General features: G+C 42.8%; 1 protein-coding gene across 1 annotated transcript in view; it reads left to right on the top strand.

The window, feature by feature from the left end:
• LOC111956821 (FRAS1-related extracellular matrix protein 2-like) overlaps positions 1 to 11,898 on the top strand; it is a 101,441-nt gene extending 89,543 nt beyond the window's left edge. Inside the window, exons 17-24 of the mRNA XM_023977475.2 lie at positions 316 to 505; positions 798 to 902; positions 1,167 to 1,294; positions 1,602 to 1,736; positions 2,199 to 2,325; positions 6,815 to 7,002; positions 7,187 to 7,333; positions 7,800 to 11,898. Coding sequence (XP_023833243.1) covers positions 316 to 505; positions 798 to 902; positions 1,167 to 1,294; positions 1,602 to 1,736; positions 2,199 to 2,325; positions 6,815 to 7,002; positions 7,187 to 7,333; positions 7,800 to 8,477 — 1,698 coding nt within the window. The 3' untranslated portion in view covers positions 8,478 to 11,898. The remainder of the gene's footprint in view (positions 1 to 315; positions 506 to 797; positions 903 to 1,166; positions 1,295 to 1,601; positions 1,737 to 2,198; positions 2,326 to 6,814; positions 7,003 to 7,186; positions 7,334 to 7,799) is intronic.
• The last annotated feature ends 20 nt before the right edge of the window (positions 11,899 to 11,918 follow it).

Genomic DNA, 11,918 nt, shown 5'->3' with positions numbered 1-11,918 from the left:
AAAGAGAGAGATCCATTGGGCGTGCCCAGAGCAGCGAAAGTTTTGACTGGGGTTGAGCAGGGAAACTTGTACTTCTCAAGGTACTGCAAGTTTCCCTGCAACTGTACTTATCTTCCTTCCTTCAGTGTTCTCCTCTTTCTCACGTGTCTCATCTGTCATGAGCTTTAAACCTTAGCTATTGCGGCTAGTATTCGCTGGTACTCTACTGTACTTGGTTGTTGATACAGTGTTATATCGATGTATGTATTAAGGTGCAGTGTTAACGACTACGCTTTGAGTTGATTGTTAGTCGTCTCTCTAAGCGACTGTTTGAAGCTGGATCTGGTCCAGTCCTATGTGACCCTCCGGGTGCCCCTCCACGTCTCCTATGTGTTCCACTCCCCGGTGGGGGCAGGGGGCTGGCAGCATTTTGACCTGCAGTCTGAGCTACGACTCACCTTCGTATACGACACTGCCATCTTGTGGCGGGACGGCATCGGCAGCCCTCCTGAGGCTGAGCTACAAGGCAAGTCTCACATCAAATTAAATATATTCAAAAGTCATTTCAGTCTTCACAGAATGAGGCAAAAACAAACAAACAAATACAACACTGTCTGGTGTGCTTCGAGCATAGATTATATGGTTATGTTATTGCTTCTACAGCAATGAATGAGGATGTGTTAGTTTGGTGTGACAGTGAGACCTACGGGGTGCATTCTGTAGGTGGCCTTTACTGCACCTGTCTCAGTGGGTGGGCTATACTAGTAGGGATGTGTTAGGTCAGTGTGACAGGGAGACTGACCGGCTGTATTCTGTAGGAGCCCTGTACCCCACCAGTATGCGTATCAACGTACAGGGTCGTCTGGTGGTCAACTTCAGAACAGAGGCTCGATTCAGAGGACTGTTTGTCATATCACACTCTGGTATGTTCACATTATCTACTCTTTTCATACAGTACATCCACGGTCTTAAACAAGTAGCCCAGTATCAAGTGTCTGTAGCCCATGTATCAAGTGTCTCAGAGTAGGAGTGCTGATCTAGGATCACGTCCCCCCGTCCATGTAATCTTATTCATTTTGATGTAAAAGACTAAACTGATCCTAAGTCAGCACTTCTACTCTGACACGCTTGATACTCTACATATTCCTCTTTAGTTCTGTATTAGCCTTACCTGTGTCTGTATCCAGCTTCCTCTCTGTCGTCCATGGTGATGTGTGCGGACCACCCTGGGGTGACGTTTAATCTCAGCCTGGTGAGGAGCGAGCCTACCTACAACCAGCCCATGCAGCAGTGGACCTTCACATCAGACTTCGCTGTGAGGACAGCATCTTTTCTTCCATCTTTAATACTGGGTTATCAATATATTTCATATAATCTTTATTTTTTTATCTGCTAATTCTGTGTCTTTAGTGTAAAGACTTGGGAGTAACAAATCAAAAATCAAATCAAATACATTTTCATTTGTCACATGCGCCGAATACAACAGGTGTAGACCTTACCGTGAAATGCTTACTTCCAAGCCCTTATGCCATTTACAGGATTTCCTTCTTAAGTCGTAGTGTGTTACCTGCACTGGTGTAACTGGTGTAAATAATTGTGTCTTATTCCCCTCTGTCTCCCAGGTGCGTGACTACTCAGGTACCTACACGGTGAAGCTGCTACCCTGTACCTCTCCTCCCAGTCTGGAGTACTCCCTGCCTCCTGTCTGTAACCCCAGAGAACCTGTCACCTTCGACCTGGACATACGCTTCCAGCAGGTCAGATCACCCTAGGATAACTACACACTTAGAAAAAAAGGTGCTATTTAGTACCCTAAAGGGTTCTTCGGTTGTCCCCATAGGAGAACCCTTTGAATAACCATTTTTGGTTGCAGGTAGAACCATTTTGGTTTCCATGTAGAACACTCTGTAGAAAGGGTTCTACATAGAACCCAGAAGGCTTCTACCTGGAATCAAAAAGGGTTTTCCTACGGGGACAGTCAAAGTACCCTTCTGGAACCCTTTTCTAAGAGTGTACATCAATATCGTATCATTAAAAGTGTCTGTGAGATGACAATCTTTGAGTGCACACAGAGATGTACTGTAGTGGGAAACAGCTTGAGGGGTGTTGTCTGATGGTAACACTGTGATTGGTCTGTGTTCTCTGATGGTAACACTGAATGGTATGTGTTGTCCTATACTAAGATGGTAAAACGTTGTACTGTGTGTGTCCTATCCCAGGTGAGTGACCCGGTTGCGGCTGAGTTCAGTCTAAACACACAGATGTTGCTGCTGTCTAAGAGAACTTTGTGGCTGTCTGACGGATCCATGGGCTTCGGACAGGAGAGCGACACAGCCTTCTCACAGGGTACTGTAACGCTACAAACAAACACAGCCTCTCACAGGGTACTGTAACGCTACAAACAAACACCGCTTCTCACAGGGTACTGTAAGCTACAACAACACAGCCTCTCACAGGGTACTGTAACGCCTACAAACAAACACAGCCTCTCTCACAGGGTACTGTAACGCTACAAACAAACACAGCCTTCTCACAGGGTACTGTAACGCTACAAACAAACACAAGCCTTCTCACAGGGTACTGTAACGCTACAAACAAACACAGCTTCTCACAGGGTACTTATGCTACAAACAACACAGCCTTCCACAGGGTACTGTAACGCTACAAACAAACACAGCCTCTCACAGGGTACTGTACGCTACAACAAACACAGCCTTCTCACAGGGTACTGTAACGCTACAAACAAACAACCTTCTCACAGGGTACTGTAACGCTACAAACAAACACAGCCTTCTTCCACAAGGGTCTGTAAGCTACAAACAAACACACGCTGTCTCACAGGGTTACTGTAACGCTACAAACAAACACAGCCTTCTCACAGGGGGGTACTGTAACGCTACAAACAAAACACAGCTGTCTCACCAGGGTACTAAGCTAAACACTGTACGAAACAAACACAGCCTCTCACACTGTATGGCATTTATCAATTCAATCCCTCACCTTATTGTGGCGGTCAGTGCTGTTTAAGATAAGGAAGGATCGGTCAGTGCTGTTTAAGATGAGGGAGGATCGGTCAGTGCTGTTTAAGATAAGGAAGGATCGGTCAGTGCTATTTAAGATGAGGGAGGATCAGTCAGTGCTGTTTAAGATGAGGGAGGATCGGTCAGTGCTGTTAAGATGAGGGAGGATCGGTCAGTGCTATTTAAGATGAGGAAGGATCGGTCAGTGCTGTTTAAGATGAGGGAGGATTGGTCAGTGCTGTTTAAGATGAGGGAGGATCAGTCAGTGCTATTTAAGATAAAGGAGGATCAGTCAGTGCTGTTTAAGATGAGGGAGGATCCGTCAGTGCTATTTAAGATGAGGGAGGATCAGTCAGTGCTGTTTAAGATGAGGGAGGATCGGTCAGTGCTGTTTAAGATGAGGGAGGATTGGTCAGTGCTATTTAAGATGAAGAGGAGGATCGGTCAGTGCTGTTTAAGATGAGGAGGATTGTCAGTGCTGTTTAAGATGAGGGAGGATCAGTCAGTGCTGTTTAAGATGAGGGAGGATCAGTCAGTGCTATTTAAGATAAAGGAGGGATCCGGTCAGTGCTGTTTAAGATGAGGGAGGATTGGTCAGTGCTGTTTAAGATGAGGGAGGATCGGTCAGTGCTGTTTAAGATGAGGGAGGATCGGTCAGTGCTGTTTAAGATAAGGGAGGTTTAAATTTTTTTTTTTTTAAATACAATTACATTTTGGATGACTGTCATTCATATTCCATTCACCCAACTTAATGTAACATGGAAAGGTTTAGGCTACTACATGATACTCTAATGTTCCCTATACCAATCATGAGGTTGCTACAACCTAGCCTATGAATGAAAGTTTACAACGTAGGTGCACAGGTCACGAGAACATTTTGTGTAAACACGGTGACAGACAGTGACACATTCAATACCGCCTTGCAGACTTGCCTGCATCTAACTGATCTGGTGTGTAATCATTAGTCCAACAGTTGCAAACGAGAGTTTCTTTTGGACAAATACAGGTATGTTTATCCACGTTTCGTTCCGTTTGCTTCCATTTAAGAAACGTTTTCAACCAAATCTATGGAATGAATACACACCTGATCACACACAGACACAGTTCACTTTCTTAGCACCCACATACAAACAGCATAATCACTTTGCTCGTTGTATTTATAATTCCTTCTCGCATCTATCTACAGTGCCTTCGGAAGGTATTCAGACCCCTTGACTGTTTCCACATTTTGTTACGTTACAGCCTTATTCTAAAATGTATCACTTTTTTTTTTTACAAACATATACAAAAATTAAAACAGAAATACCTTATTTACATAAGTATTCAGACCCTTTGCTATGAGACTCGAAATTGAGCTCAGGTGCATCCTGTTTCCATTGATCATCCTTGAGATGTTTCTACAACTTGATTGGAGTCCACCTGTGGTAAATTAAATTGATTGGACATGATTTGGAAAGGCACATACCTGTCTATATAAGGTCCCACAGTTGACAGTGCATGTCAGAGCAAAAACCAAGCCATGAGGTTGAAGCAATTGTCCGTAGAGCTCCGAGACAGGATTGTGTCGAGGCACAGATTTGGGGAAGGGTAGCAAAAACTGCAGCATTGAAGGTCCCCAAGAACACAGTGGCCTCCATCATTCTTAAATGGAAGAAGTTTGGAACCACCAAGACTCTTCCTAGAGCTGGCCGCCCGGCCAAACTGAGCAATCGGGGGAGAAGGGCCTTGGTCAGGGAGGTGACCAAGAACCCGATGGTCAGTCTGACAGAGCTCCAGAGTTCCTCTGTGGAAATGGGAGAACCTTCCAGAAGGACAACCATCTCTGCAGCACTCCACCAATCAGGCCTTTATGGTAGAGTGCCACTCCTCAGGAAAAGGCACATGACAGCCCACTTGGAGTTTGCCAAAAGGCAACTAAAGACTCTCAGACCATGAGAAACAAGATTCTCTGGTCTGATGAAACCAAGAATTAACTTCTAGAGGAAACCTGGTAACATCCCTACGGTGAAGCATGGTGGTGGCAGCATCATGCTGTGGGGATGTTTTTCAGCAGCAGGGACTGGGAGACTAGTCAGAATCGAGGCAAAGATGAACGAAGCAAAGTACAGAGAGATCCTTGATGAAAACCTGCCCCAGAGCGCTCAGGACCTCAGACTGGGGCTAAGGTTCACCTTCCAACAGGACAACGACCCTAAGCACACAGCCAAGACAACACAGGAGTGGCTTTGGGACAAGTCTCTCAATGTCCTTGAGTGGCCCAGCCAGAGCCTGGACTTGAACCCGATTGAACATCTCTGGAGAGACCTGAAAATAGCTGTGCAGCAACGCTCCCCATCCAACCTGACAGAGCTTGAGAGGATCTGCAAAGAAGAATGGGAGAAACTCCCCAAATACAGGTGTGCCAAGTTTGTAGTGTCATACCCAAGATGACGCAAGACTGTAATCACTGCCAAAGGTGCTTAACAAAGTAGTGAGTAAAGGGTCTGAATACTTATGTAAATGTGATATTTAACATTTCTAAAATCCTGTTTTTGCTTTGTCGTTATGAGGTATTGTGTGTAGATTGATGAGAAGAAAAAAAACAATTTAATCAATTTTCGAATAAGGCTGTAACCTAACAAAATGTGTAAAAACTCAAGGGGTCTGAATACTTTCCGAAGGCACTGTACTTGCTCTCCTCCTCTCACCTTTTCTCCTTGGCTTGTGGACTTCAGTGCACAACATATCAGCTGTCTGTGACCAGGTGAAAAAACCTTTCCAAGCCAAACTGCTAACCGTTACACACAGCCTACATCGTCACCATATTAGCTAACATCATAGTCAACATACCTACTAGAACTAACGTGATACTAAACCGCTACAATAATCCTGTACAGTGTACAGGCAGCAAGCAGTTTAGCAGTTACACCGGCTGGCAATAAATTAATACAACCAAAAGTTCTGACTTAGAGGAGTTCCAGTGTTGGATAGCCATAGCCATCTAGCTAACATAGCATCCCTCTCTGTTTGAGTTGGCTAAACTAGCTAGCTGCATTTGCTAGCTAAGTAAGTGGACATGAAAATGAAGGAAAAAAATACAATAAAATATAACTATCTCTCTCGTTCCTCATTAATTCTTTCAGAAATATATTTGTTCAAAACTGTTCAACTATTGTCTTTCTCTCTCTTTGAGTCAACTACTCACCACATTTTATGCACTGCAGTGCTAGCTAGCTGTAGCTTATGCTTTCAGTACTAGATTCATTATCTGATACTTTGATTGGGTGGACAACATGTCAGTTCATGATACAAGAGTTCTCATAGGTTGGAGGACGTCTTCTGGAAGTTGTCATAATTACTGTGTACTGTGTGAGCCTCCTAGGTTTTGTATTGAATTCAATGTACCCAGAGGAGGATGGAAACTTGCTGTTCCCTGGCTACAGAATGGTGCTACACAAGAGGGTGCTTTTGAGACTATTGTAGACCTTCATTGCAAAACAGTGTTTTAAACAATCATTTGGTGGCATGTGAATATATCTAGTATAGTTTTATCTAAAAAGGATAACTTTTTAATGTTTCACTATTTTTATTTTTATTAAATTCACTGAAGAAGATGGTCCTACCCTTCCTCCTCTGAGGAGCCTCCACGGAAGCCTTACAACCAGCTTCTCACAGACTTCTCACTTCTCGCACACACCACCTTTTCATGGGTCCTGATCAGAAGTAGTGCACTACATAGGGCATAGGTTGCTATTTGGGATGGAGGTAGCCCCAGTGACTATCTGATTGGTTGATTGAGTTATTACTGTATTAACCCAAACCTGATCTCCTCCCAGGTGACATGATATATGGCAGAGTGATGGTGGACCCAGTTCAGAACCTGGGGGATTCCTTTATCTGTAACATAGAGAAGGTGTTCCTGTGCACCGGCGCGGATGGATACGTGCCCAAGTACAACCCCAACAACAATGAGTACGGCTGTCTGGCTGATGCTCCATCGCTGCTTTACAGATTCAAAGTCATCGTAAGTACAGTACTGTACAGGGCCCATAGTGCTCTGGTCAAAAGTAGTGCAATATCTGGGGAATAATGTGATGTAATGTGGGATGTAGACAAGGATCTAGTACAGGGTAACTGCACATACATATCCTAAACACCTTTACCAATGTTGGTACAGTGTTTACTAGTGTTTCCTTCTCCTCCTCCAGGATAAGGCCCAGCCAGAGACCCAGGCCAGGTTGTTTGGTAATGTCGGGTTCAGGGCTCTGCTGGCTGTAGACGACCCTCAGGCCCTTGCCCTGGTCAGACAGCCTGGATCTGACGGCTTCAGCATGGACTCTACAGCACTGTTCCAAGTACGTCTCCCTGACCCCTATGCTACATGACGCAGAATAGTGGAGAAGGAACATCCCGGTCTTATTCCTATTTCTAATACTCACTTTCACTGCTTTAAAGCTAGAATCCTTAGTTGCTGCATCGGTTTTTGGACGTATACATTTATTATATATACCCATTGATTCTTGACGAATATAACTTAGAAATGCCTCATGAGCTTAGTTCAACTGTCGTAACTCAAAACATGGTAAAAACTATCATTTTGATATCATGGATGGTCAGCCCTTGCATCCATAGCGCTGTCAATGAATTTGAGTGGTTCAATTTCTCCAGGCCCATCCCTCAGCTTTTTACCAAAACAGAGGCGGGGTGTCACTTGTTATTGTTTATATTATTGACTCTATCTTTAATGACCAGGGATTGTTCCTGTCATGCTCAGGTAAACTACCCAGCCCTCATGACTAACCCTGTTCCTCTGGTGTCCAGGTGTCAGCAGGGAGAGAGTGGTTCATCCACACCATCTACACCGTCCGCTCCAGAGAGAATGCTAACAGGGGCATCGGGAAGAGAAGTCTGGAGTACCACACACTCACCCAACACAGCAGTATGGCTGCAGGAGGCCACTCCCTGACCCAACACAGCAGTATGGCTGCAGGAGGCCACTCCCTGACCCAACACAGCAGTATGGCTGCAGGAGGCCACTCCCTGACCCAACACAGCAGCATGGACAGAGAAACCCAGCATCAAACTATGGCTGCAGGAGGACCGTCCCAGTCCCAGTTTCGCTCCAGGCGGTCAGCAAACAGGGTACCAGACCTGACAGAGGACATCGGCCTGGACAACAACCGAGGCACCAACATTCTCCATATCGCCCTGGACCTCAGCCGCCAGCGCCGCACCAGCCCCGACCAGGAGGTCCTCACTCGGGGTGTGGTGCCCAGGGAGCTGAACCATCCTGCGGAGAGCGAGGACAGTCTGGTCCTCATCATAGGGATCCTGGTGGGCCTCCTCCTCACCATCCTCATCATCATCGTCATAGTGCTAACCGTGCGGTCCAGACAGGAGAAGAAGAAAATGGAGGTTCCCACAACAACGTCAAGCTCCACTGAGCCCATGGTGACATCAGGGTTCACTTGCAGTGGCTTGGACAGCTCAGAAGTCTGACGGACAGACAGACAAACGGACTTCCTTCGACATGACCACTGAGACAGACAGACCGATGGACGGATATTCTCCATAGAAGAAAAAAAAAACACTGACAGATGTTTTTGTTTTTTTATGTTATTTTTTTGCAAGTGCCTCATAATTTTTACATTGGGATATAAAGAGAGGGAGGGGACAACTGAAACAACACAGTCGACAATGAGAGCTTTGGTTCCGTACAAAAACCTACTTGAAATCCTGCAGTCCTTCTGCTCTGCTGTAGGGGAGACCATAGAGGTAAAACAATCTCTCTCTATGGGGAGACTGCCCCATCTAGGGCAGTACCTGTAACCTGTTCTGTTCAAGGCACTTGCCAGCATTCATTATTGCTTTGTTTTATGATGTTACACTTGATCCCAAAAATGTTTATGATTTGTCCAAAGGTGCTAAAGCAGCAGATGCCTCTGTCCTGTAGGATGGATGGTGGTCCTGTGAGTTGGTAGAAGGACATGTAGCAGGGCTATTCAACTCCAGGCCTGTAAGGCAGAAGTACTGCTGATTGTCTTTTTTACCTGGTAGTTGATTGATTAATTGATTAATGTCACTGATTGGCCGTAGAGTTCCATGATGTAATCAGTTTCTGGTTAGAATGAAAGAATGATAACCAGAAGTGTTTCAGCCTTCCAGGCCCATAGTTGAATACCGGTATTCCTGGTATTCAGTATTCAATATGAACGCAAAGTTGTCATAGAACTGTCATAGTTGTTAATGTGTATGTTTGTTTTCCCGTGTCAAGCCACTGTCAATAGTCTGCTAACACTGGGAATATGTCCTACTGTAATGTTCTACTGTAGCTCTCTGTCAGACCTGGGTTCAAACATTATTTGAAATCATTCAAGTATATTAGCTTTAGCCTGCCTGGAGTGCCAGGTGGGACTTTTATATTGGTTCCACTGCAACAGGCAAGCTCAATTGATCACAGCTTAAGTATATTACATGATTTAAAATAGTATTTGAACCCAGGTCTGCTCTCTATACTGAAGTATGGAGGCTGATTCATGTTGAAGTTCAACAGGTGCCTAAGAATCCACTGGATGTTATACTGTAGGAAGCGTCCCAAATGGCAACCTATTCCCTATTTTGCACTATAAGTAGTGCACTATATAGGGAATAGGGTGTAATTTGGGATGAATATTTAGATTTTCTCTATTACATGGTTATTCTATTTGTTTTGTTTGTATTAATGGTTATCTATCATTTGTGCCTGTTTCTGATTTTGTATTTTCTTTAAAATAATTGCTTAAACTTGTATAATAATGTGTAAAGCAGATTTGGGGGAAAATGTGTCTAATCTACTGTAGCTAATTCAGACTCAATTACATGTTTTTCTATCCTAACAGAGTTCCAAGTTGATCACAATTTTGGGGGTATAATTGTTCTCTTGATGGTCCCAAAATCATGGTTGTAGTGACTTTCTATTTCTCTGTCCCAAATTGCATCCTATTCCCTATTTAGTGCACTACTTTTGATCAGAGCCCATAAGGAATTAAGGTACCATATAGGGAATAGGGTGCCATTTTGGACATATCCTATATCAGTGTGGTCCTGTATTCGAATACATACAGTACAGTACTGAATTGAATCTAATGAGAAAAGGTATATCCTGTAGGGGAGAGTGGGGTAAGTTGAGACATTTTTTACATTCAGCATCACTCTGTCAAGGGAAATATAGTATTCTTTCTAACAAAGATATCTACATATATTTCAGGATGTTGTGTATCCCTGAAAATGATCAGAATTCATGTAAACATTACAGTTTTGAAAACATAGCTTGTCCAAAGAAAGTGATATCTTGGCACGACTTACCCATACACATTTCTGTACTGAATGAAATATTACCACTACCTTTTTAAAACCATGTCTGTCTTTACTTTCCAAACACAATTCAACACAATCACAATCACTTTTTTGTCTTTTAATCCCTCATATCCCAGCCTTTCATTATACCTGGGAAGAAAACATTTACTAAATTTACCACAAGGCAAACAGTTTGACTATATTAGCCCACATAGCTACAAGGATGCACTTTCATGCTAGGTTTAGGACCTCATATTGAAGCTTATAGGAGACCTCAACGGATGTATAGAAAAATTATACGAGTATCTATTTTGGTTTAGATACAAGCATCATGAAACCTCTTAACACAATAAATTAATTTGACTTGGTGAAAATCTGTTTTTTGGAACATACTTGCTGACCATTTTTCCCAAGTGGTTTCTTCCTTCACAGACTCCATGAAATGATGACCTCTTCCTAAATATTTGGTCAAATTATTCATTTTGTGTATGGTTTCCTAGAGACAAGGGTGGCTCAACTTACCCCTTTGACTCAACTTACCCCACTCTCCACTAGTGAGTTGATTTTAAAGACAGCTGATCTGCAATGTACAGTTTATAGCAGCTCTGGATGGATCCACTAGGCACAGACTCATCATATAGTGAGTAGTAGGGTGCCATTCTGGATTAACTCTGTTTCTCTACAGGGCTATGAAGTGACTGATCTGTACCAAAGGTTTTACATTATATTTAGTATCGTATTATAAAAACATTCATAATGGACCATGAATATGTATGCCTCCCAAATGGCACCCTATTCCCTTTATAGTTCACTACTTTTATAGTAGTGCGCGATATCGAGACATGGGTGCCATTTGGGACTCCGGCCAGAAGGGAAAACCAACTATGATCTACTACAATCTAAATCACGGCTGTTAGAGAGATTAATGTTAATACATTACAGAAGTATTTATTTTATCACATAAATATCCATAGGGATTGCCAATAATAAAGATATCATATTTGTTTCCCTCTAAAGATCATTTTCAAATCAGCCACAAACCACATGAAATAGGTTTCAGACATGGTTTCCACTTTTGCAATGTAATGATGCATAAAGAAAAGGTATAGACCATCACCTTGTCAATGGATGCCCCAGTCATAATACTAAGATAACATACAATGACCTCCATACTGTATCTATAGATAGTGACTTCATATACCCACTGCTTTATAAACTTCAGATTTCTATATTGTTTGCTGTTTAATTTTTGAAAACATAAATGCTATGCAACTTACAATATCATACCACTAAAGTAGTATTGAATACCAATATTTCTTTATATTTTAATATGCTTATTTTTTGCTGATTTTATATCTTGATTTTAAATCATGTTATTACCATCACCTTTATGATTTCAGGATTTTGTTGAATGCATCTAATGCCTGTGTGAGTGTATACACATGTATGTAATATATGTATTGCAAATAAATAAACCGTTTGGATGTTTTGGGAATTATTAATGTTAAATGCATATGTGCTGTAAGTATTTGTAACATAGACCTAAAGCACAAAGTGGTCTGCAAATAAAGTTTTTTCAAGGAAATCAGACTGCTTGTTTGAAAA

Source organism: Salvelinus sp. IW2-2015, linkage group LG4p (assembly GCF_002910315.2).
Source record: "Salvelinus sp. IW2-2015 linkage group LG4p, ASM291031v2, whole genome shotgun sequence".
Classification (NCBI taxonomy): domain Eukaryota; kingdom Metazoa; phylum Chordata; class Actinopteri; order Salmoniformes; family Salmonidae; genus Salvelinus; species Salvelinus sp. IW2-2015.
This window is presented reverse-complemented; position numbering and strand designations above follow the sequence as displayed.